Below are 26,328 nucleotides of genomic sequence, written 5' to 3'. Positions count from 1 at the left end.
TCATGTAGAACTGACCCTTTTCTATTATAAGACCATTTCATAGAAAAATGGTCCACAAAATTTTACTGATCCTTCTCCCCCATAAAAAAGGATTTTCTTTTTTTTTTTGCTTAAATCCTGTCCTGTCAATTTTAAAAGGAAGGAAAAGGGCTTAGAAACCTATATTGCATTATTTATATTTTTCTGTGTCTTTAGAAGTACTATGCCATGTAATAAACCTTTCTTTAATACTATCCTAAAGAATGATTTTCATCTTTGCACACCTATAGGTAGTCAGAAACCATGTGCTGTAAATGTTAAAATCAGATCTATACTTTTGTAACTGAGATGCCAAAGACACATGAGCTCAGTTTTATAATTTATCCAATGGCTTGATAAAAGCTAATTCCCCATCTCTAATCTCTACAGAGAGGCATATACAGAAATGAAAGAACACAGAATATTGGTCATATACTACTATAAAGATGGCAATAAGGTCGAATTCTTTTACTATCTTTTCAATAAGGGAGGTCTCTCTGGGTGGTAATCCTACCTTTTATCTGATAGTAAAAGGGATAATATGTGTACCTTTCAGTGAGATGTCACGTCAACCTCATTATGGGACTATGTAATCTTAGAAAATTCAAAGAGAAAGCAAGAGACAAAGAAAAAGCAAGAGGGAATACTCTGTACAGAGTCACATAGATATTCATTTGACAAATATATTTATAATGAGAACGTTAATCATGAGAGCTGCTCGGCAACCTTTTCTCAGAAATAAAAACATAATACCACTTAATCTTTCTAGTTTTAACAAGTAAGAAGATCATCTACAGGTTCTCTAAATAAAGCTTTCAACGCCAGACAAGACCTCAACTTCAGCAAGAATACAGTAGCTTGGTATTTACCAAAGAGAAATATTATGGGGTCTGTATGCTTTCTCTTTTTCTTAATTTTATTTAAAAAGTGAATGTATCTATAAATGTTCTATAGCTTGAGACCTCATTATTTCAGAGATCAGCAAGTTAAACACTCTCAAAAGAGATATATTATTTAAGCTTTGGGAACTCCCAGGCTGCAAGCATTTTCTATAATAGGTTCATGAAATGAACATACTTGACTCAAGCCCTATTCTCAAAAATAATACAATTATAGAAATTCAAAATAAATTAAATGTCTTCATATGTAATGTCCATACTTGAATCAGATTACCACCTGCCTGCTGTGTCTATGCTAACTAATCAGATAACATTTTCTCAAAGATGGTTTCCCACCATCCCCAATAAAAAGCAGTACCCTATTTATTTTTTATAACAAAAACAAAACCATCATTCTGTTTCAGCATCATTCAAAACACGTTTAAAAAAATCACGTTTTGTGTCAAATACATATATTAAGATGCTTCCAAAAGAACTCCAAAACAAACAAGACAAAAGTAACTCTTGTATTTCCTATTTCCTACAAGCCTAAATTCCAACCCCCCCCCAAAAACAAAAACAAAAACAAGACCTTAAATTGAAGGATTATAATACATTATCAGTTTTAGAACCAATTATATATTTAAAAAAAAAAAAGCTTACTAGAAATCACTTTGGCAAATGGTCAAAAGCCCATTTTAAAACTTCCCTTTATATCAGGTGCTTACTCAATTTCCTCAGCCTGCGACTCCATATTTTTATATTTGAAATCGGTTTTCTTTGTTCATTGCAACTACTTATTAGTGAACTGAAATTATCTACGTGGCAACAAACAGCTCCCTTGAGAGTTTGGATACATACCCAAAGCTGCTACTTTGATGATCACTGCTTGAATGTTACATGATATCATTTCTCTGAGCAAATCTTCCTGGTTTCTCTGCCAAAGGTAGGCTAAAGGCTGGAGATTAAGCCTTGTACACCTACGAAATTAAAATAAAAAGAAAGTCAGATGTTATCTTAATGTTCTATACTTGGATCCACAGCAATTACTTTGATTTGAAACGTAACGCTTCTTTCAAGGATTTTAGCATTGAAAATGCTTTTAAAAACGTATTTTGCATAATGAAGTTTAAATATACAACATAAACATATTTAATTTCCATGGGCTATGCATAAGCTGATAAAAATGAAATTTCCAGGCACACTAGAAATATTAATTTTGGTAAGGCTCTAAGTTTAGAAATCTATGTAAAAGAGTTTACAAATGCCAGTATGTTCTCATTTTTAAAACTTCTGTCGGTATCAAAATTTTGAAGCATATGCAAAGTGGGCAAATGATTTATCCTAATAAAATTACCAAATATTGATTAAATTAATAATAACTATGGTTATGTGGACTACTCTTAATCTACTAACTTTAATATTTTTTTTTTGAGATGGAGTCTCACTCTGTCGCTAGAGTCCAGTGGCGCAACCTGGACTCACTGCAACCTCCACCCCAAGGTTCAAGTGATTCTCCTGACTCTGCCTCCCAAGTAGCTGAGACTACAGACACATGTCTCCATGCCCAGCTAATTTTTGTATTTTGGTAGAGACGGGGTTTCACCATGTTGGCCAGGATGGTGTCAATCTCCTGACCTCATGATCCTCCCACCTTGGCCTCCCAAAGTGCTGGGATTACAGGCGTAAGCCCTGTGCCTGGCCATGAATTTTTTTTTTTTTAAGAATTTGACTCTGAGTAAAAAGGAAATACTAAGAAAAAAAAGTATAATTTATTAAGTTTCTAACATGCTGCAGGCATTATACTAGATATTTTCCATTATTGGTACAGCAGAAAAAATAAAAGGTTTTGGAGTGAAGACACATATGGATTTGAAACCTCATTTTGTACTCTAGCTGCATGGCTTTTGAAGTCAAGTAAAATATAAGTCTTTGTGCTTAATTTACTAGTTTATAAATAGGGGCAAAAATACTTCCTTTCCAAGTTCTTCATAAGATTAAAAAATAAGAAAATGAAATAATCCTTTCCTTTCCTTCACACTCCATATCCAATCTACCACAATGCAGAATGTAATCATTCCTCATCAATACCACTGCTAACAACCTGGTCTGAGCCACCATTCTCTCTCATGTCAACATTCTAATTTCCTTCCCTGCTTCCACTGTCATCCTTTTAAAATCAATTTTCAATGAATTTTGGAAAGCAGCCAATGTGATCCTTTTAGGACGTAAAAGAGATCATAGGATTCCTCTGCTCAAAACCCCTCCAGTGGCTCCCCATCACTCCATGATCTCACCCTGGTTAGTTCATGCACTTTATCTCCTACTACTTACTCTCTTCTCACTCCATCCTATCTCCTGGGGCCAGCTTACTCTGGCCTGTTATATTAGTTGTGTTATCACTTCTTTCATGCCTTTGCTTAAACGTCACTTTCTCAGAGAGGACTATAATTGTTTAATCAATTAAAGGTAATATAGATAAATAATGTAGCAAATGCCTGATAATATAGGTATTCAATAAATGATAGTCAAAGCCAAATGACTTGCCCAAGTCATACAGTAATTGGCTGGGATCAGATTTCAAACCAAGAATATAGCTCTAAAACCCAGAGTCTGTAAGTGTTTACAAGTAAAACCCATTGTTCCTAGCATCTGTAAGGTTGCTTGTCCAGCTACTCTAACCTATACTGATCTCTCTCTCAGAGATTCCAATACTTATTATATGTACCACGTTTGGTCATTTACTCATACATGGCCTTAGAAATACCACTATTTTTTTCATTTACATATACCCTGACTTTCAAAAAACCAAAACCTTCCTCATTGCAGAGACTGTTGCATGTAATTTTTCCCTTTTAAAATGTCTCAGAGCATCTAAAGCAATGCTGAGGCAGTTGATAAATACAAAAATAACAAAATGTGAACTACCCATGGAATACAAACACTAGTTCTTGCTGTCCTCTCATCCAGTGTTTAATGCCTACTAATCAATAGCCTCTCTACCTTTTTAAACTAAGATTTACTTTTTACTAACAAAAAAGTTTTTCTTCCTGTCCTTATTGCAAAATTTGAGGTTGTTTCTTTGAAATTCCTCAAAATCTCTGGACTATATATAGACTTAAGTAAAAATTTTCAACCTATTTAAGATCTTTAACAGTTCAAAATATCATGGCTCAAATAAACTTACTCTGTAAATCACCGCTGAATTTGCATTTGTAACATCTATTAAACACTTTAGATTCTAAAATGATAGTAATACAAAACAAACTACAAATTGGGCATAAGCTAATTCAAAATTGAGTTTGTCGAGAATGGACTCCCAGTAACATTACTTTTGAAATTTCAAGAATAAAATTACTGCAGATATGCTTTATAATATAAAATCTGTTCATCTGTTCAACCATGTGTTGAAGTGTACCTGAGACTGTGTTTTGAGAAAGTCTCTACCCATGGGCATGACATGTGCCCTTCTGTACATATACATGTAATGGGCAGCCTCTTAATCAGGAGCACATTTTTATTTGGCTTTTTAACTTTCACAAATAGATGTCAACCCTGTCTCCAGTTTGGCTACCCATTAAATCATGTGGGTTTGACTTATTAAAAGACACAAATTTTAAAATTAAATAATTCTCAGAGAAAAGGATCTAAAACTTGATAAAAATACTATTATTTCTAATATATCGCTTAATATGCAATCCATCTCCATCTGCAGATCAGCTGTTCTCCAAAGTAGATCTAGGTAGATTGCAAGGAAAATTTTCTCAAAATGCATATGCTTGACCTTCTTCCCCACTCCACCATCATCATCCATGGTCCAGAAATTCGGACATACCACTAAAATGTAAGATCATATTTCTCTTCATTTAACTATGCTTTACCCTGTTTTCCCTTCATTCACTCTTAAAATTCTATATTTTTTTAACTGCCTGAAATCCACCATGGAATTAGAGAGAAAATATAAAATGAAAATAAAACAAGTTTTCAAATCTATTAATATGTAGGTCTTAAATGAGATAGTCAATAGGAATGTTATTTATCAAGAATATAAAATATTATATAAATACAGCCATTATCTTATTCAATTTACCCTTTTGACTAGCAAAATCATTTATTTGCTGATCAAATTGTACTTAAGAAAAATACTGGAGTTCAATTGTCTTTGTTAATATAATTATGCCCAGAATCTCTATACAATATTGTATTTATCTAAATAAATTAAAAATGAAAAGTAAATTCATTCATCTGGTATCTTGTCAGGCCAACATTAAATAACCAATATTATCATTTAACCTCATGATTTTTGAATAGATCAATAGAATTGACTGTTTTGCTATGTGCAGCTACATACTTCACTAGTGCTCCCTCCCTTAGAGGAGTGAAGAGGGACTAGGAGGAGGGGAGCAACATCCTAAACTTCTTGAAAGTTAAATGGCTAATATATATAAATATTTCAATCACGTAAGTATTTTTGGACAAGAATTGAATTATATGAAGCAAAGAGGAGATGACTCCTTAGTAAGTATTTTTTTCTCTAAAATACTACTGTATTCTTATTATCTATTGATTTTTATTACAAATGATGAGTTAAAAGAGATTAACAGGATATACCAAATCAAATAAGGTAAAAATAATACTTCTCACTAAAAACTGTCTCAATTCTATTTAATATTATTTTTCCTTACAGTAAATAAGTGTTCTCTAAGTGACATAAGGATAGAAAAAAGTAAAAGCATGACTTTTGTTATTTAGGTGAATATATACATTTAGTTCCATGGAGCATGTAGAATACCATACCTATTTATTATTTAAATATAATTACTGACTTTTCATTTATCCATATTCTTAAAATATATACACTTTTAAAATTAGCAAATTAATGTTTTCTTACACATTTTCCACTCGAACACGCTGATAGTCAGAAAGTATAGCACCTACTGATATCCCCTCTATTTCTTCTTTTTCCTGAAAATAAAGAAAAACACCCATAACTTTAAAAATAAAGTAACAATTGCTCCACATCATGCTCTGAAAATTATAAATGAACTGTGTCTCATCTAGAAGACTACCTAAAAGAAGAGTAATTTACTGAAAACATAGTCAACATTCAGAAAAAATTTACATATATTTAAATCATTCTCTCAACTGTGAGAAAAATAATTATGGTTTTACTTAAAATTTAAATAATGAGAGATCCCTCTCCATGGAGAAAGCAAAGACTTAGGCAGCACTTCCAAAATGTTTCACACTTAACATATTTTTAAAGACTCACTGATGTTCGATAGAAGCGTTTGAGAAAATTCTATTTAAGGACAATATTTCCCCAGATTGAGTAACTTCTTTTAATTGAAAATTAAAATTTTTTTAAGTTAAGAAATTTAAAAATTAAGCAGTGGCATAAATATGTAAGAGAGTACAATTTTTATCTAAATCTTAGAAAAAAATATTTGAAATAGGAGTATCCAGAAACCAGAAATAGTAGTATCCAGAGTAGCGGCATTACCTGGATAACAATATAACACAGCAGATAAAGAATTCTATCATGCGAAAGAAGCAGTGAGTTACTGTCCACATGGTTGCACCAAGAGCATCCAGCAGTATATCCAGCATGGTCCCACAGGAATGACAACTATTCTGTCTAGCATACTCATTAACGAGCTACAGGAGAATGTAAATTCAAGTATGATCAAGTTTGCAGATGATACAAAGCTAGAATGGATTAAAAATAAAAGAAAAGAAGATTAATCAAGTACATGGATGGATTATGGACAGCTTGAGAATTTGAAAGGACAGGTCCAAGATGAGATTTAATGTAAAGAAGTATAAGATAATACACTTAGGGAAGAATAATACACAATAGGCGTATAAACTAGGGAACTGTTATCTTCGTATCTAGAAAACAGATATGAAGGAAGTGACTGGGGGTAATTATTAATAAAAAACTGAATAGAAATTCTCTGAATAGGTATAAAAGAAAATCCATCCTAGCCTATGGATGTACAAAAGAAGCTACTGAGAGATCGCTTCATTATGAATACTCTGGTCTTACCAAACTTGGACAATGAGAAAGAAAATGTGTTTCACAGAAAACAAACGTTAGTATTTCAAGACATACTAAAATAACCCTGTGTACCCTAAAAGAATGCCATAATAAATAAACAAAAACATGCAAAATGAATATTTAGTGTCTTTAAAGCCTATTCAAAATTTGCCCTCCAAAATGATGGAGCAATACCTGTCCAAATCACCCCAAAATAAAACAATTATTTTTATCAGATAAGGTCTCAGGAAAAGAGCTATTTCCTTTACTTTCTTATTTGAGCAACTTTGTGAGAACATTTGCTTATAACCTTTCCCTAACCTTCCTAGCACTTTTTTTCATAAAGTAATTGTACTCATTAGAAAAAGTCATGGCATAGAGTTCTTTATCAAATGCACATACAGCATAGATCAGAGTTGTTGACTAATGTTATCAAAATTTTAGTTATATCCCTGCATCATATAGATGTTTATCTGAAGTTTTGTTTGTTATAAAAATAATGAAACATTAAATACTGTAGATTTATACAAGTGTATATATATTTCTCTAGAGATCATGGAAACAAAGAAAATAGCCACTGGTATTTCCTTCCTTAAGTCAAAGCCCTATTAAAATAAGAATTGGAATTTACTATTCATTTGCCATGCACTAATGTGATATGATTTTTATTTAATGCTTACCACAATCCTAAAACAATTTCTTCTTTGTATACATGCATTCTGTGGAATTTTCTTCTACTCCCATCTATTTCATTTATTTGTTTATTTTGAGACAAAGTCTCACTCGCTGTTGCCCAGGCTGGAGTGCAGTGGTGCGATCTCAGCTCTGGGTTCCAGCGATTCTTGTGTCTCAGCCTCCAGAGAATCTGGGACTACAGACATGTGCCACCATGCCTGGCTATTTTTTTCTATTTTTAGTAGAGATGGGGTTTCACTGTGTTGCCCACGCTGATCTTGAACTCCTGGATTCAACTGATCTGCCTGACTTGGCCTCCCAAAGTGCTGGGATTACAGGTTTGAGCCATCTATTTTTTATTTGATAACACTTCACTATTCAGCACTAAGTAAATTCTGACTATTCTGCAACACTGAACCTATACATAGATCATTAGTTGTATTTGTTCAATAATTTTTTTTTAGGCCTCCTGGGTTCAAGTGATTCTTGTACCTCAGCCTCCCGAGGAGCTGGGATTACAGGTGTGTGTTGTGTCACCAATTCCAGCTACTTTTTGTATTTTAGTAGAGACAGGGTTTTGCCATGTTGCCCAGGCTGGTCTCAAACTCCCAACCTCAAGTGATCTGCCTGCCTTGGCCTCCCAAAGTGCTGGGATCATAGGTGTGAGCCACAGTACCTGGCCCAATAATTACACTTACTATTGCCTGATAGAAATTCAGCCCTCTTACTTACTAGCTCTGTGCTTTTGAATGCTACTGAATTTCTCTGTGTCTGTTTCCTCATCTATAAAGTGAGGATAAAAAAAATCAGTTCTTGTTTTCTAAGGTTATTGTGGAGATTAAATAAAATAATTCAGGCAAATAACACAGTATCCAGCACCTATTAAACATTCAGCAAATATTTTCTTCTTTCATTATTATGATCTTTACTATTCCTATTACTTCGGTAACTACCTGTGTTACTACTTCTAATATTATCACTATTGACTACTACTACAGTCATCCCTCAATATCAGCAGGTGATTGTTTCCAGGAATCCCCCCACAAATCAAAATCCACAGATTCTCAGGTCCAGTACATAAAATAGTAAGGTATTTGCATACAACCAAAGCATGTCCTTACATAAACTTTAAAGTGTCTGTATTATCTATAATACCTAGTACAATGTAAATACTACATAAATAGTTGCTATACTATATTTTCAAATTTTTATTTTTATTTTTTATTAGATTTTCCTCATAATATTTTTGATCTACAATTGGTTGAATCCATGGATGTGGAATCCATGGATACACAGGGCTGACTGTACTGCTTTCCAGCAGAGTGAGACCTGAATAATACAGGGATAAGAAAGATTTCTGCTGATTCCTTAATCATGATGAATGCAACTACAAACTTCAAATAAAGAACCAAATACATATTTAAAAGATAAAGATCTACCACATAGTCAATCCACTCCTTAGAAAAAACATAGCTAGGCTCAGGTTCTGATCCCTAACCCACCTTATTTAGGAGAAAAAGTCGGTAAACAAACAATAGCAATGCAAGTGTCAGCAGAGAAAGAAAGAGAATGACTGCTAACAAAAAAGATACACTGAGACAGCATAAAGAAAGCCAAATGAATCACCTGTGTCATAGTTGAAATAAAAATAAATATGCTACAGGAAGTTAGTAATATAGACTCTGGGACCCTATCCTTACACATTTTTTAAACCAACTCAACTGAAGGTATGATCATATATAATAAACTGCATACCATTAAAATGAACAATTCAATGATTTTGGATTGAAACTAGGTACCATAATCAAGATAGAGATAATTTCAGTTATTCCCAAACACTTCTTTGTGCCCTTTGCAGCCCAACTCTCCCTTCGACCCTGGACAGAGATAACGAGAGGACTGTTGCATAGGTAGCTAAATGGCAATGTGGTTTGCTGCCTCAATCACCCTGTCACCTATATCTGGCATTTCTCCCCATGTTATCCCTCCCCAACCACTCTAACCTCACTGTCCCTCCCTTGTTCCCCCACAACAGACCCCAGTGTGTGATGTTCTCCTCCCTGTGTCCACGTGTTCTTATCGATCAACACCTGCCTATGAGTGAGAACATGCAGTATTTGATTTTCTGTTCTTGTGCCAGTTTGCTGAGAATGATGGTTTCCAGATTCATCCATGTCCTTACAAAGGACATGAACTCATTGTTTTTTATGGCTGCATAGTATTCCATGGTGTATATGTGCCATATTTTCCTTGTCCAATCTATCATTGATGGACATTTGGGTTGGTTCCAGGTCTTTGCTATTGTTAACAGTGCCGCAATGAACATACATGTGCATGTGTCTTTATAACAGAATTATTTATAATCCTTTGGATATATACCCAGTAATGGGGTTGCTGGGTCAAATGGAATTTCTATTTCTACGTCCTTGAGGAATCGCCACACTGTCTTCCAAAATCGCTGAACTAATTTAGACTCCCACCAGCAGTGTAAAAGTGTTCCTATTTCTCCACATCCTCTCCAGCATCTGTTGTCTCCAGATTTTTTAATGATCGCCATTCTAACTGGCATGAGATGGTATCTCAATGTGGTTTTGATTTGCCTTTCTCTAATGACCAGTGAGGATGAACATGTTTTTACATGTTTGTTTGCCTCATGTATGTCTTCTTTTGAAAAGTGTCTGTCCATATCCTTTGCCCACTTTTGAATGGGTTTATTTTTTTCTCATAGTTCTGCTTTAGTTATTTGTAGATTTTGGATATTAGCCCTTTGTCAGATGGGTAGAATTTTTTCCCATTCTCTTGGTTGCCATTCACTCTAATGATTGTTTCTTTTGCTGTACAGAAGCTCTGGAGTTTAATTAGATCCCATTTGTCTATTTTGGCTTTTGTTGCCAATGCTTTGGTGGTGTTGTCACAAATTCCTTGCCTATGCCTATGTCCTGAATGATTTTGCCTAGGTTTTCTTCTAGGGTTTTTATGGTGAAGGTCTTATGTTTAGGTCTTTAATCCATCTGAAGTTAATTTTAGTGTAAGGTGTCAGAAAGGGGTCCAGTTTCTGCTTTGTGAACATGGCTAGCCAGTTTTCCCAACACAATTTATTAAACAGAGAATCCTTTCCCCATTGCTTGTTTTTGTCAGGTTTGTCAAAGATCAAATGGCTGTAGATGTGCGGGGTTTCCTCCGAGGACTCTGTTCTGTTCCACTGGTCTATATCTCTGCTTTGGTACCAGTATCATGCTGTTTTGATTACTGTAGCCTTGTAGTATAGTTTGAAGTTAGGTAGCTTGATGCCTCCAGCTTTGCTCTTTTTGCTTAGAATTGTCTTGGCTATTCAGGCTCTCTTTTGGTTCCATATAAAGTTTAAGGCGGTTTTTTTCCAGTTCTGTGAAGAGGGTTCATAGGTAGCTTGATGGGGACAGCGTTGAATCTATAAATTACTTTGGGCAGTATAGCCATTTTGACAATATTGATTCTTCCTAACCATGAGCATGGAATGTTTTTCCATCTGTTTGTGTCCTCTCTTATTTCCTTGAGCAGTGGCTTGAAATTCTCCTTGAAGAGTTCCTTTAGATCCTTTGTTAGTTGTATTCCTAGGTATTTAAAAATAGGTTTTCTTCTTCAATGTAGCAGAAATGTCCAGAGCCCAGTCACAGCGATGCCTGCCTAGCACAGGTGCAGAACAGCTTTATTGATCTCTGGGTTTGTCCAGTCATTCTGAATGTTATCCAGCTGGTTATTGAGATCTACAAGCATCTGGTAGTACCAGCTGTCCAGGAGTGATACAGAGATCCTCTGCGCCTCTGGCCCGTCTTCACACTAGTCATGGTGTGGGTCTCTGCACTGCCGTCTGTTCTCATGGTGCTCGTACATGTGGATTGTAGGCACTATGCAGTACATCGTGAACTTGGTGTTGTCTACCATGATGAGTGCAGTATCACTGAAGCCCTCAGCGATTCCGGAAGATACCTTCTCTGCAACCTGGTTTGGACTCACTCATTAGCTTGGTAACAACCAGAAATCACATAGCTATGATCTTTGCACCATGAATCAATCAGGGTAAGGGCCACCTCCAGCATGGGGGCGAGGGCCAGGTGCCGTGGAAAAGGGGGATGTAGTCCACGAAAAGGGTATGGTACATGCCTGGGCCACCCAGGGGGAGGTGCTCCTTATGCAGCTTCTGCTTCTCTGCCACCAGGGGCCCGATGGTGCAGTGCAGGTACTTGGCGCCATGCAGCATCATCTTGCAGTAGGCCTGGGTGGTTGGCTTCACTCTGGGCATGCTGACCCAGGAGGGCCCGGGAGGGCCCTGGGCACTTGGCTGAGGCCTACACCTGCTGCCTGGTCACATGGTGCTTCAGCAGAGAAGCGGGACGAGGTGGCGGTGAGTGATGGCGTGGCAGCAGGCTGGTGGGGGCCCCTGAGGCCTGGCCGTGCTCGGGCCTCGGCTCCTCAAAAAGCGCAGGGCTGATGTTTCTACTTTAAATGACTATTAAGTGAGAAAGAAAATATATTGATATTTTAAAAAAATACTCCGTTTATTTAGTTTGGCATCAATTTGTTTGCTAGGTATCTTTGTGTGGCTCATACTGTCACAACAAATATCATGTAGACTGGGTTGCTTAAACAACAGAAATTTACTTTCTTACAGTTATGGAGGCCATAAGTCCAAGTTCAAGGTGCCGGCATGAATTCTCTTGGACTCTTTTAAGGCTTCTCTTCCTGCCTTGTAGATGGCCGTCATCTTGCTGTGTCTTCACAGGGTTCCAGGGTGGCAGGAAGAAAGTGCAATCTCCTTTCTGGTGTCTTTTATTACAAGGATACTAATTCTGTCATTGAGGGCCTCACCTTCATAACCTCATCTAAAACTAATTATCTCCCAAAGGAGATCCAAATACCATCCAAATACATCTCCAAATACCATACCATCACATTTGAGGTTAGGGCTTCAATATATAAATTTGGGGTAGGGGGAATAATTTAAGTTTATAGCACTATCCAAAATAAATAAGACTATTAGGTACACTGAATACAACTCTGGTGCTCAAGGGAGTACAGGAATATACGTGGATATTGTCAGCTTATACTTGAAGCCATGGGAGCAAACAAGAACCTCAAGAAGTAGGATATAGGGTGAGAAGTGGGATGAGTAGAAGACCTTGAGGGTATACCAACATTTAAGGAAAGGGAGGAGAAGGAAAATCCAGTGAAGACGTTGGAAAACAGTAGTCATAATGACAGATGACACAACCAGGATAAAATAATGGTGTGTGCACAAATGTACAGAAAATTTTGATGAAAAGGCAAGGATAAAGTACAATATTAGCAAGTACCCAGTATGCACTAAGATTTATGTTAGATACTTCGTATATCTTATTTCAGTTATTCCTCATAACAATCCAAAACACTATTAAACTGATTTTATATGTGAAAAAAACAAGGTGCTTAACTCATTCAAGTTGACAAAGCTGGTAGATAAAATACCAAGCCTTCAAATTAAGGACTGTTTACCAATGACAGCTGTGATCTTTCTTACTGACATAGTATCATATGCCACAGAAAGTTCAACAAAACCACTGTATTTTACCATTAGGAGGTTGATTGTGACCATTTAGGAGAAAGATGCAGTCACGATTAACAGAAAAAATAAACATTTAAAGGAAAGACACATATGCTGCCAGTTCTTCAAAGAATTAATTTCAGATCCTCAGAGGAAAAAAATGTATAATTAATCAATGAATGATTATCTATTACTAAATTTAATCAAATTTGGAGATTTTAATTCATATTAAATTACATTTTTGTCATTAAGACAACCAAAAGCTAATCAAGTAGTAGAGACCAAAGCGGAAGAAAATAGAAATTAAAGATAATAATGTTAGTAACTGAGAAGCTAGAGACAAACACTGGACCCTAAATAGGCTGGCACATTGCTTAACCACGGGAGCTCTCTGACACAAGTGAAACTATCACTGTTTAGCTTAGGCCATTATCTTTAATTTCTATTTTCTTCCCCTTTGGTCTCTACTACTTGATTGTGACCATTTAGGAGAAAGCTGCAGTCACGATTAACAGAAAAAATAAACCTTTGAAGGAAAGACATATATGCTGCCAGTTCTTCAAAGAAGCCCTGGCTTTACTTTCTTCACAGTACTACCTAAAATTCTATCATTTTTAAAAAATTAAATATTTATTTTTAAAACGTCTGTCTCAGCTCCATGATGGTACTTGGTCCTGTTCCTACTGTAATCTCAGCTCTAGAAAAGTACCTGGTACAATATTCAATAAATATTTATAACTGAATGATGTTGACTATATAAAATTACAGAGTTCGAGATGATGAAGGTATTCAGCCATATGGTCATAGTGATGATTACAAGTTTAGAATAAGGGATTAAAGGTAGAAATCTAGACCCAAATTAGACTGTTGACTCAATATCCACTTGTCTCAATATAGAAATGTTGGCTCACAGAGCCAACAGGTAAGTTGAAAACAAACTGTTCTTACAAATGACAACAAGGTCTACTTATTCCAAAGATAACAAGATATGCAAATTGCATTTATTTGGGATATTATTTCCTTTGAAAAATGCCTCAATTACCAGTATTATTCTGTTAATGAAAAAAAATGATCTTCTGAATTCAAAGCATTTTCCATCTGAAAGGCATTCTAACATTCCGAGGCAGGTGGATCACGAGGTCAACAGATCGAGACCATCCTGGTCAACATGGTGAAACCCCGTCTCTACTAAAAATACAAAATATTGGCTGGGCATGGTGGCGTGTGCCTGTAGTCCCAACTACTCAGGAGGCTGAGGCAGGAGAATTGCCTGAATACAGGAGGCAGAGGTTGCGGTGAGCCGAGATCGCGTCATTGCACTCCAACCTGGGTAACGAGAGTGAAGCTCCGTCTCAAAAAAAAAAAAAAAAGCACCCTTGCATTATAGATATGAGGGCAATATTTGGACTTCTGGTAATATGACATTATTAAATAAACAATTGTGAATGCCAACAATGTTCTAGGGCCTGGAAAACTAAGCGAGAAATTTATATGGCAAGTATAGCATTAGCTGCTTTTTCCTTAAACCTTCAATTTTTCACTTTGGTAGATTTACACAAGTCTACCCCAATAAAAATAACCAAAGAAATGAATATTATCTTAAATAATTGTAAAAGTGACACTTAGAATTTCAAGTAATATATTCAGGCATCTAATTAAAATATTGCTGGACTAGTTAAAAAAACCTTGTTTTTTCTCAAAATCACCAATAAAAAATTTATAAAATGAAAAATGATCACCATCTGGAGCTCTCCCATTAAACAGTGAGCTCATGACATAATATTAGGTCACTAATTTGTAGTATTATTATCTCCCATCATGGGCTTTCATTAAAGAGGGGAAAAAGTTGTTAAGGCTGAAAATAAAATGACCAAGAAATTGCAAAAGGGCATAATAATTTGTTAGTTATTTCCATTCAAAACTATTGTTATTTTACTTCTAAGTCTCTATGATAGTTGCAATAGTCTGAAGTCATCCCAGATTAAATTCAACCTACATATGAAAATAAATGGAAGTCTGCACTACAGTTGTTTATTTTCCTTGAGTTTCTGAAGCAACCATTTTGCTAAAAAGATAAGGGGGGCCAGGGTGGCTCACACCTTTACACCCAGCTACTTTGGAGGCTGTGGTGGTAGGACTGCCTAAGCCTGAAAGATTGAGTTAAGTAGTGATCCTGCCACTGGACCACTAACCTAGGCAGCAGAACAAGGTTCTGTCTCAAAAATATAACAATTAAATAAAAATAAATAAATAAAAGGCGATATTTTGAGGACTTCTGTGAAATGCCTAAACAATAGCAAGCAACAAAAATAAAGAAAGAATTAGATGGTTCAATCCCTTACTCTCCTAATTGCTTATTAGGAATATAAAGTAACACACTCAAGAAGTATTCCTTTCTAAGCACATCAGTTTGGTAGTGTTTAACCCCTTAAGAAGCTGCTTTCTGAACTCATTTTCTAAGCTGCTAAGGAAATGTCCTTTGATTAGTTTGAGATAACTTTAAAATGCAACTTATATTAAAAGGACTATAATATTCAAAAATCTATACTTAAGCCACCACTACAAAAAAAAAATCGTTTACGTAAAATTTCATTTGCAATAATAGGACCATATTGAAATGTACACAGTTATAAGATATTTAACAACAAGCATACATTCTAAGAAATGAGTCATTATGCTGTTTCATCATTGAACATCACAGAGTGCATTGATATAAATCTAGATGGTATAGCCTACAACACACCTCAGCTACACAGTATAACCTATTACTCCTAGGCTATAAACCTGTACAGCATATTACTGTACTGAATACTGCAGGGAACTGTAACAATAGTAAATATTTGGGTATCTAAACTTATCTAAACATAGAAAAAGTACAGTAAAAATACAATTAAAAAGATAAAAATGATATACCTTTATAGGGCACTTACCATGATTGGAACTTAGAGGACTGGAAGCTGTTTTGGGTGAATCAGTGAGTGAATGATGAGTGAATACAAAGGCCTTGGACATTACTGTACACTACTGTAGACTTTTGGCTTAAGGTGCACTAAATTTACAAAAAAATCTTCTTCCTTAAATAATAAATTAACCTCAGCTTACTGTAACTTTTTTACTTTGTCACTCATTAACTTTTTAATCTGTTAAACTTTTTTCCTCTTTGTAATAAATTTGGAGTAAAACACAAATAAATTGTATAAAATATTTTTACAAAATATTTTCTCTATCTCCTTATTCTATAAAGTTTTTTTCTATTTTAAAACATTTTATTTTATTTATTTATTTAAATTTATTATTGCATTTTAGGTTTTGGGGTACATGTGCAGAACATGCAAGACAGTTGCATAGGTACACACATGGCAGGGTGTTTTGCTTCCTTTCTCCCCTTCACCCACATTTGGCATTTCTCCCCAGGCTATCCCTCCCCACCTCCCCCTCCCACTGGCCCTCCCCTTTTCCCCCCAATAGACCCCAGTGTTTAGTACTCCCCTCTCTGTGTCCATGTGTTCTCATTTTTCATCACCGCCTATGAGTGAGAATATGCGGTATTTCATTTTCGGTTCTTGGGTCAGTTTGCTGAGAATGATGCTCTCCAGATTCATCCATGTCCCTACAAACGACACAAACTCATCATTTTTGATTGCTGCATAATATTCCATGGTGTATATGTGCCACATTTATCCAATCCAGTCTATCATCATTGGGCATTTGGGTTGATTCCAGGTCTTTGCTATTGTAAACAGTGCTGCAATGAACATTTGTGTGCATGTGTCCTTATAGTAGAACGATTTATAGTCCTTTGGATATATACCCAGTAATGGGATTGCTGGGTCAAATGGAATTTCTATCTCTACGTCCCTGAGGAATCGCCACACTGTCTTCCACAACGGTTGAACTAATTTACACTCCCACCAACAGTGTAAAAGTGTTCCTTTTTCTCCACATCCTCTCCAGCATCTGTTGTCTCCAGATTTTTTAATGATTGCCATTCTAACTGGCATGAGATGGTATCTCAATGTGGTTTTGATTTGCATCTCTCTGATGACCAGTGACGATGAGCATTTTTTCATATGATTGTTGGCCTCATATGTGTCTTCTTTTGTAAAGTGTCTGTTCATATCCTTTGCCCAATTTTGAATGGGCTTGTTCGTTTTTTTCCTGTAAATCTGTTTGAGTTCTTTGTAAATTCTGGATATCAGCCCTTTGTCAGATGGGTAAACTGCTAAAATTTTTTCCCATTCTATTGGTTGCCGATTCACTCTAGTGACTGTTTCTTTTGCCGTGCAGAAGTTGTGGAGTTTCATTAGGTCCCATTTGTCTATTTTGGCTTTTGTTGCCAATGCTTTTGGTGTTTTGTTAATGAAATCCTTGCCAACTCCTATGTCCTGGATGGTTTTGCCTAGACTTCCTTCTAGGGTTTTTATGGTGCCAGATCTTATGTTTAAGTCTTTAATCCATCTGGAGTTAATTTTAGTGTAAGGTGTCAGAAGAAGTACAGTTTCTGCTTTCTGCACATGGCTAGCCAGTTTTCCCAACACCATTTGTTAAACAGGAAATCCTTTCCCCATTGCTTGTTTTTGTCAGGTTTATCAAAGATTGTATGGTTGTAGATATGTTGTGTTGCATCCGATGCCTCTGTTTTGTTCCATTTGTCTATATTTCTGTTTTGGTACCAGTACCATGCTGTTTTGATTACTGTGGCCTTGTAGTATAGTTTGAAATCCGGTAGTGTAATGCCCCCCGCTGTGTTCTTTTTGCTTAGAATTGACTTGCCTATGCGGGCTCTCTTTTGGTTCCATATGAAGTTCAAGGTGGTTTTTTCCAGTTCTGTGAAGAAAGTCAATGGTAGCTTGATGGGGATAGCGTTGATTCTGTAAATTGCTTTGGGCAGTATAGCCATTTTCATGATATTAATTCTTCCTAACCATCAACATGGAATGGTTCTCCATCTGTTTGTGTCCTCTCTTATTTTGTTGAGCAGTGGTTTGTAGTTTTCTTTGAAGAGGTCCCTTACATTCCTTGTGAGTTGTATTCCTAGGTATTTTATTCTTTTTGTAGCAACTGTGAATGGCAGTTCGTTCTTGATTTGGCTTTCTTTAAGTCTGTTATTGGTGTAGACGAATGCTTGTGATTTTTGCACATTGATTTTATATCCTGAGACTTTGCCGAAGTTGCTTATCAGTTTCAGGAGTTTTTGGGCTGAGGTGATGGGGACTTCTAGGTATACTATCATGTCGTCTGCAAATAGAGACAATTTGGCTTCCACCTTTCCTATTTGAATACCCTTTATTTCTTTTTCTTGCCTGATTGCTATGGCTAGAACTTCCAGTACTATATTGAATAGGAGTGGTGAAAGAGGGCATCCTTGCCTAGTGCCGGATTTCAAAAAAAATGCTTCTAGTTTTTGCCCATTCAGTATGATATTGGCTGTTGGTTTGTCATAAATAGCTTTTATTACTTTGAGATACGTTCCATCGATACCGAGTTTATTGAGGGTTTTTAGCATAAAGGGCTGTTGAATTCTGTCAAATGCCTTCTCTGAGTCAATTGGGATGATCATGTGGTTTTTGTTTTTGGTTCTGTTTATGTGGTGAATTACGTTTATTGACTTGCGTATGTTCAACCAGCCTTGTATCCCCGGGATGAATCCTACTTGATCATGATTAATAAGTTTTTTGATTTGCTGTTGCAATCGGCTTGCCAATATTTTATTGAAGATTTTTGCATCTATGTTCATCATGGATATTGGCCTGATGTTTTCTTTTCTTGTTGGGTCTCTGCTGGGTTTTGGTATCAGAATGATATTGGTCTCATAAAATGATTTGGGAAGAATTCCCTCTTTTTGGATTATTTGGAATAGTTTCAGAAGGAATGGTACCAGCTCCTCTTTGTGTGTCTGGTAGAATTCGGCTATGAAACCGTCTGAACCTGGGCTTTTTTTGTGTGGTAGGCTCTTAATTGCTGCCTTGACGTCAGACCTTGTTATTGGTCTATTCATAGTTTCAGCTTCCTCCTGTTTTAGGCTTGGGAGGACACAGGAGTCCAGGAATTTACTCATTTCTTCCAGGTTTACTAGTTTATGTGCATAGAGTTGTTTGTAATATTCTCTGATGATGGTTTGAATTTCTGTGGAATCAGTGGTGATTTCCCCTTTATCATTTTTTATTGCGTCCATTTGGTTGTTCTCTCTTTTATTTTTAATCAATCTGGCTAGTGGTCTGTCTATTTTGTTGATCTTTTCAAAAAACCAGCTCTTAGATTTATTGATTTTTTGAAGGGTTTTTCGTGTCTCAATCTCCTTCAGTTCAGCTCTGATCTTAGTTATTTCTTGTCTTCTGCTGGGTTTTGAGTTTTTTTGATCTTGCTCCTCTAGCTCTTTCAATTTTGACGATAAGGTGTCAATTTTGGATCTCTCCATTCTCCTCATATGGGCACTTATTGCTATATACTTTCCTCTAGAGACTGCTTTAAATGTGTCCCAGAGATTCTGGCATGTTGTGTCGTTGTTCTCATTGGTTTCAAAGAACTTCCTTTTTTCTGCCTTCATTTCATTGCTTATCCAGTCAACATTCAAGAGCCAGTTGTTCAGTTTCCATGAAGCTGTGCGGTTCTGGGTCGGTTTCTGAATTCTGAGTTCTAACTTGATTGCACTATGGTCTGAGAGGCTGTTTGTTATGACTTCAGTTGTTTTGCATTTGCTGAGGAGTGCTTTACTTCCAATTATGTGGTCAATTTTTGAGTAGGTGTGATGTGGTGCTGAGAAGAATGTATATTCTGTGGATTTGGGGTGGAGAGTTCTGTAAATGTCTATCAGGTTTGCTTGCTCCAGGTCTGAGTTCAAGCCCTGGATATCCTTGTTGAATTTCTGTCTGGTTGACCTGTCTAATATTGACAGTGGAGTGCTAAAGTCTCCCACTATTATTGTGTGGGAGTCTAAGTCTTTTTGTAGGTCATTAAGAAATTGCCTTATGTATCTGGGTGCTCCTGTATTGGGTCCATATATGTTTAGGATTGTTAGCTCTTCTTGTTGTATCGATCCTTTTACCATTATGTAGTGGCCTTCTTTGTCTCTTTTGATCTTTGTTGCTTTAAAGTCTATTTTATCAGAGATGAGAATTGCAACTCCTGCTTTTTTTTGCTTTCCATTTGCTTGGTAAATCTTCCTCCATCCCTTTATTTTGAGTCTTTGTGTATCCTTGCATGTGAGATGGGTTTCCTGGATACAGCACACCGATGGGTTTTGGATTTTTATCCAATTTGCCAGTCTGTGTCTTTTGATTGGTGCGTTTAGTCCATTTGCATTTAGGGTTAATATTGTTATGTGTGAATTTGATACTGCCATTTTGATGCTAGCTGGCTGTTTTGACCGTTAGTTGTTGTAGATTCTTCATTATGTGGATGCTCTTTAGCATTTAGTGTGATTTTGGAATGGCTGGTACTGGTTGTTCCTTTGTATGTGTGGTGCGTCTTTCAGGAGCTCTTGTAAAGCAGGCCTGGTGGTGACAAAATCACTGAGTACTTGCTTGTTCGCAAAGGATTTTATTTTTCCTTCACTTCTGAAGCTCAGTTTGCCTGCATATGAAATTCTGGGTTGAAAGTTCTTTTCTTTAAGGATGTTGAATATTGGCCCCCACTCTCTTCTGGCTTGTAGTGTTTCTGCCGAGAGATCTGCTGTGAGTCTGATGGGCTTCCCTTTGTGGGTGACCCAACCTTTCTCTCTGGCTGCCCTTAGTATTTCCTCCTTTATTTCAACCTTGTTGAATCTGACAATTATGTGCCTTAGGGTTGCTCTTCTTGCGGAATATCTTTGTGGTGTTCTCTGTATTTCCTGCATTTGAGTGTTGGCCTGTCTTGCTAGGTGGGGGAAACTTTTCTGGATAATGTCCTGAAGAGTATTTTCCAGCTTGGATTCATTCTCTGCGTCACAGTCTGGTACACCTATCAAATGTAGGTTAGGTCTCTTCACACAGTCCCACATTTCTTGGAGGCTTTGTTCATTCCTTTTTGCACTTTTTTCTCTGATCTTGGTTTCTCGTTTTATTTCATTGAGTTGATCTTCGACTTCTGATATACTTTCTTCTGCTTGGTCAATTCGGCTATTGAAACTTGTGCATGCTTCGTGAAGTTCTCGTATTGTGTTTTTCAGCTCCTTCAATTCATTCATATTCCTCTCTAAGTTATCCATTCTTGTTATCATTTCCTCGAATCTTTTTTCATATCTTTTTTCAAGGTTCTTAGTTTCTTTGCATTGATTTGAAACATGTTCTTTTAGCTCACAAAAGTTTCTCATTATCCACCTTCTGAAGTCTAATTCCGTCATTTTGTCACAGTCATTCTCCATCCAACTTTGTTCCCTTGCTGGTGAGGAGTTTTGGTCCTTTCTAGGAGGCGAGTAGTTCTGGTTTTGGGTGTTTTCCTCTTTTTTGCGCTGGTTTCTTCCTATCTTTGTGGATTTATCCACCTGTCGTCTGCGTAGTTGCTGACTTTTCAGTTGGGTCTCTGAATAGACACCCAGATTGTTGATGATGAAGTATTTCTGTTATTTGGTTTTCCTTCTACCAGTCTAGCCCCTTCGCTGTGTGACTGCTGATGTCCACTCCAGGCCCTGCTTGTCTGGGGTGCACCTCTAGCAGCTGCGGAACAGTGAGGGATGCTACCAGTTTCTTTTTCTGCTATCTTTGTCCCAGAATGATGCCTGCCAAATGTCAGTCTTTTGGATATAGAGGGGTCAGGGAGCTACTTGAGGAGCCAGTTTGTACTTTATAGGAGCTCAATTGCTGAGCTGTGAGCTCTGTTGTTCATTCAGGGCTGTTAGGCTGCTATGTTTAATTCTGCTGCAACAGAACTCATAAGAAAACCCTTTTTTTTCTCAGATGCTCTGTCTGGGGGGGTTGGGGCTTTATTTTTGAGTGTCCGTTGTGCTGTCCTGCCCAGCTAGGAGGCAGTCTAGTCACTATTGCCTGCCGAGGCTCCACCCTGATGGTGTGAGGTTCGCCCTGTTGCTGCAGGCTCTGCCCTTCTGCTGCGGGCTACTCCCTGCTGCCATGGGCTACACCCTGCGGCGGAGTCTCTCTGTTGTAGCGGGTTGCCTTGGCAACAGCAGGCCGCGTCAGCAATGGGCGTGTACCTCAGTAGGGGCGGGTTGCCTCGGTAATGGCCGACGCCCCTCCCCCACGGAGCTGCGCTCTCAGGGAACCTCTCCACCGGGAGCGTTTGGAATCGCCGTTTTGTTTGTTGCACTGTGCTACCCCAAATGCTGTGTTCCTGGAACCTCCTGGGCTGGCTCACTGTCCAAGTCGCGTTCAGTCTCAAGTTTGGCCCTCTCAAGTCTCAGGTTGCCAGTTCAACAGGGCACCCGGACCAGTGCGCTTTGTGCGGAGCGCTGTGCAGCACCGCTGTGCTACAGCGCGTGCTGCCGCCGCACCAGCTGCTGGCTACACCAGCCAAAACCTCTGCCTGGCATCCCGCGTCTCTTTTATACCTGGAAATTTCCCTGTTCTGTGGGCAACAAAGATCCATCTGGAAATGCGGCCCTGACTCACCCTCTCCGCGCATGCACCAAGAGCTTCAATCCTGGGTTGTTCTCACAGTGCCATCTTGAGTCCTCCCTATTTTTACTCTTTAAACTTTTTTGTTTAAAACTAAGACACAAGGCCAGGTGTGGTAGCTCTTGCCTGTAATCCCAGTACTTTGGGAAGCCGAGGCAGGTGGATCATTTGATGTTAGGAGTTTGAGACTAGCCTGGCCAGCATGGTGAAACCCTGTCTCTACCAAAAATACAAAAATTAGCTGGGTGTGGTGGCACGTGCCTATAATTTTAGCTACTCAGGAGACTGAGACAGGGCAATCACTTGAACCTGGGAAGCAGAGGTTGCAGTGAGCTGAGATCATGCACTCCAGCCTAGGTGACACAGTGAGACTTCATCTCAAACAAACAAACAAAACAAACAAAAAAACTAAGACAAAGCACACGCAGTAACCTAAGAGGGTTCAACATTATCAGTAACACTGTCTTCCTCCTCCACACTGGAAGGTCTTCAGGAGTAATGACTGGCACGCAGCTACCATTCCTACAATAAGGCCTTCTTGTGGAATACATCGGAAGGACTGGCCTTAGGCTGTTTTACAGTTAATCCTTTTTTATAAGTAGGAGTACGCTAAAAAATAACAGTAAACACTCAATGTAGCAGATTTATTTACACCAGTATCACCACAAACACATGAGTAAAATGTTGTGCTATGAAATTAAGATGGCTATAATGTCAACAGGATATAGGAATTTTTCAGCTCCATTATCTATGGAACCAACACCGTTTATGTGGTTCTTTGTTAACCAAAACACTGTTAAGTGGCACGGGCTATTAAAATAATATCAAATAAACTTCATAGTTCATAAAACTCAATTTCTCAAAGAATATTTCATTAGATACAAGTAAGGCTATTTCTCAAATTTCACTCTGCTTCAACAGTCACTCACCCAAACTGAATTTATCAAGAAACTATCTGCAAAGCATTGTGCTTATCACTTTATGCTATGCATTATCTCATTTTATCATACTAACAATTCTTCAAGAGAGTTTTTATTAACTTCATTTTATAGAAGATGAGGTCAAGAAGAGCTGCATAACTTGCCCCAGATTTCTCAATAATAAATGAGATACAGAATTAAACAGCAGTTGAGTATCTGTGCAGGGAACAATCACCCCAAGTGAGTCACAGATCATCCCAGCCCCTGCTTCATAGTGCTTCTTCCACGCTTTTAAGCTAACTGTTTTTCCTGCTCAAAACCCTCCAATAGTTACATCTCACTCAAAATAAGACAGATCCCCCATTACCTCTCCATCTTCATCTACCATTCTCCCTTTCACGGTAAGAACAAGGGAAGTCTCTGGGGTGGGGGTCAAGACTAAGGAGCTAACGCTTGAACACAGTCATGAAGAAAGAGATTTAAGGGACCAAATCTGTAACCCCAATGGACAGGATTATCAGAGGTTATGGGGCACTGATAGAAAAAGCATAAGGGGGAAAAAACTGTTAAGAATGGTGGAAAGGTTAAGGCTGGTGAAAAGTGGGGAGTTACCAGAAGATGAGACTAAAAGGCCAGGCAGAGGCTGGGCATGGTGACTCACAACTGTAATCCTAGTACTTTGGGAGGTCAAGGCAGGCAGAGCACCTGTTGTTAGAGGAGTTCAAGACCAGCCTGGCCAACAAGGTGAAACCCCATCTCTGCTAAAAGTACAAAAATTAGCTGGGCATGGTGGCAGGTGCCTGTAATCCCAGCTACTTGCGAGGCAGAGGCAGGAGAATCACTTGAACCCCGGAGGCAGAGGTTGCAGTGAGCCAAGACCACACCATCGTACTCCAACCTGGGCAACAGAGCAAAACTCTGCCTCAAACAAAACAAAACAATAAAAGGGCAGGCAGAAACCACAGCATTAACAGCATTATGTACCATAGGTCACAGTAAAGAATTTAGATTACATTCTGACAGAAAAGAAAGGAAGATTTACTGAGACAAGCATGATAACATAAATATTGGATTTACTTTTCTTACTATGGTAAAATGCATATAACATTTACCATTTTAACAAGTTTTAAGTGTAAAGTTCAGTGGCATTAAGTATATAGGAGTACTGATCAGTAAAGTCTAAGGTTAAAAGCAGGGAACCCTAAAGGAATCTAAGTAAGAAATGAAAAACGTCTAAACCAAGGCAGAAGTTATGACAAGAGGACAGATTTATATGTTGATAAGGAATGATCAATAGATTTTGGTGGTATATGGCTGAGAAAGGAACTCAGAATGCTCCCAAGTGTTTGGCTTGGTCACTTGTTAGAGAGCACTCACATTGATTGATAGGAAATACACAGATTTGGGGAAGATGTTGAGTACCATTTGGACACTGAATCTTATGTGCCTTTAGGTTATTCATTGAGAGGTATCCAGTAAACAGTTGGGTATAGAGCTCAAAAAAACAGGTATAATCAGGTAATATAAATGTGTATACCAGTGACAGTTAAAGCCATGTGAAAAGATATGATAAAACAGTGAAAACATAGAATGAAAAAAGAGGGTGAAGAATGAAGCCCTGAGCAGATACATTTACAAAGTGGCAAGGAAAGAAGAGTCCTTAAAATAAAACTAGGCTGAGTGTAAAACTAGGCTGATGCCTGTAATCTCAGCATTTTGGGAGGCTGAGGAGGGCAGATCACCCGAGGTCAGGAGTTCGAGACCCGCCTGCCCAACATGGCGAAACCCTGTCTTTACTAAAAATACAAAAATTAGCCAGGCATGGTAGTGCACACCTGTAGTCCCAGCTACTTGGGAGGCTGAAGCAAAAGAATTGCTTGAATCCCTGAGGCAGAGATTGCAGTGAGCCAAGATCTCACCACTGCACTCCAGGCTGGGCAACAGAGCAAGATTATGTCTCAAAAAAAATTAAATAAATAAATTAATCAATTAAAAAAACCTGAGAACAGAGGGACAGTTGAAAAACTAGGAGAGAATACTATCACAGATGCCAAGGTCAAAGAGGTTTTAAAGGGGAGAGTCTATAATGCCTAGTATCAGCACAAAGAGGTGAAGGAATGAAAAAAACAGAGATTAAAAAAAAGAATAAAAAATGTTCACTGGATTTGGTTATTACTGACCTTGACAAGAGAAGTTTTAATAAACTGAGGTTTATGGGAACTAAACTGAAACAGGATAAGAAAAGGTGACATGAGAAGGAAAATAAATATTTCAAAAAGACTTGTGAAGAAATGGTGCAAGTGCTAGAGGAGAATGTAGGATCAAAGAGAAAGGTAACATATTTAGTAGTAACTCCAAAGCAAGCAGCATGACTTACACAGGTTCACAAAACATGTTGGCAATACCACTATGGAAAGAAAGTCATAGGCCATTTCCCAATTCAGTCTTACTTCTGCTAACAAAAAGAAACATTATCTACTTCAAGAATAACAAAGCCATGAGAAAATGTATTTAGCTTTATAGTCTTTAAAAGTATGGCATGAACTTAGAACAAAACAAAACAAAAACTCTTATCTTTAATCATACATACTAACTGTACTTTTTAAAGTTTAAAAACTGTAACATTTCTTCAAAAACATCTCTAAAACTAAATTTATCTTAATTACTATAGGAGATGTAATTTGTGGTCACA

General features: G+C 37.5%; 1 protein-coding gene and 1 pseudogene across 5 annotated transcripts in view; both read right to left on the bottom strand.

Annotated features, from left to right (window-relative positions):
• DPH6 (diphthamine biosynthesis 6) overlaps window positions 1-26,328 on the bottom strand; it is a 237,242-nt gene that overhangs the window by 126,912 nt on the left and 84,002 nt on the right. For all 5 annotated transcript variants that reach the window (XR_008474329.2, XR_008474330.2, XM_078335976.1 and 2 more), the window contains 2 exons: window positions 5,788-5,861; window positions 1,758-1,876 (listed from right to left, as the gene is read on the bottom strand). Coding sequence is in view for 3 of the 5 variants with exons in the window: in XM_078335976.1 (XP_078192102.1) it covers window positions 1,758-1,876; window positions 5,788-5,861 (193 nt within the window). In the remaining 2 variants the exon portion in view is untranslated. The remainder of the gene's footprint in view (window positions 1-1,757; window positions 1,877-5,787; window positions 5,862-26,328) is intronic.
• On the bottom strand, window positions 6,623-13,298 carry LOC118144865 (ER membrane protein complex subunit 8 pseudogene; annotated as a pseudogene).

This window comes from Callithrix jacchus, chromosome 8, assembly GCF_049354715.1.
Source record: "Callithrix jacchus isolate 240 chromosome 8, calJac240_pri, whole genome shotgun sequence".
Taxonomy (NCBI): domain Eukaryota; kingdom Metazoa; phylum Chordata; class Mammalia; order Primates; family Cebidae; genus Callithrix; species Callithrix jacchus.
The sequence above is the reverse complement of the archived record's forward strand: the minus strand, read 5'-3'. Positions and strand labels throughout refer to the sequence as shown.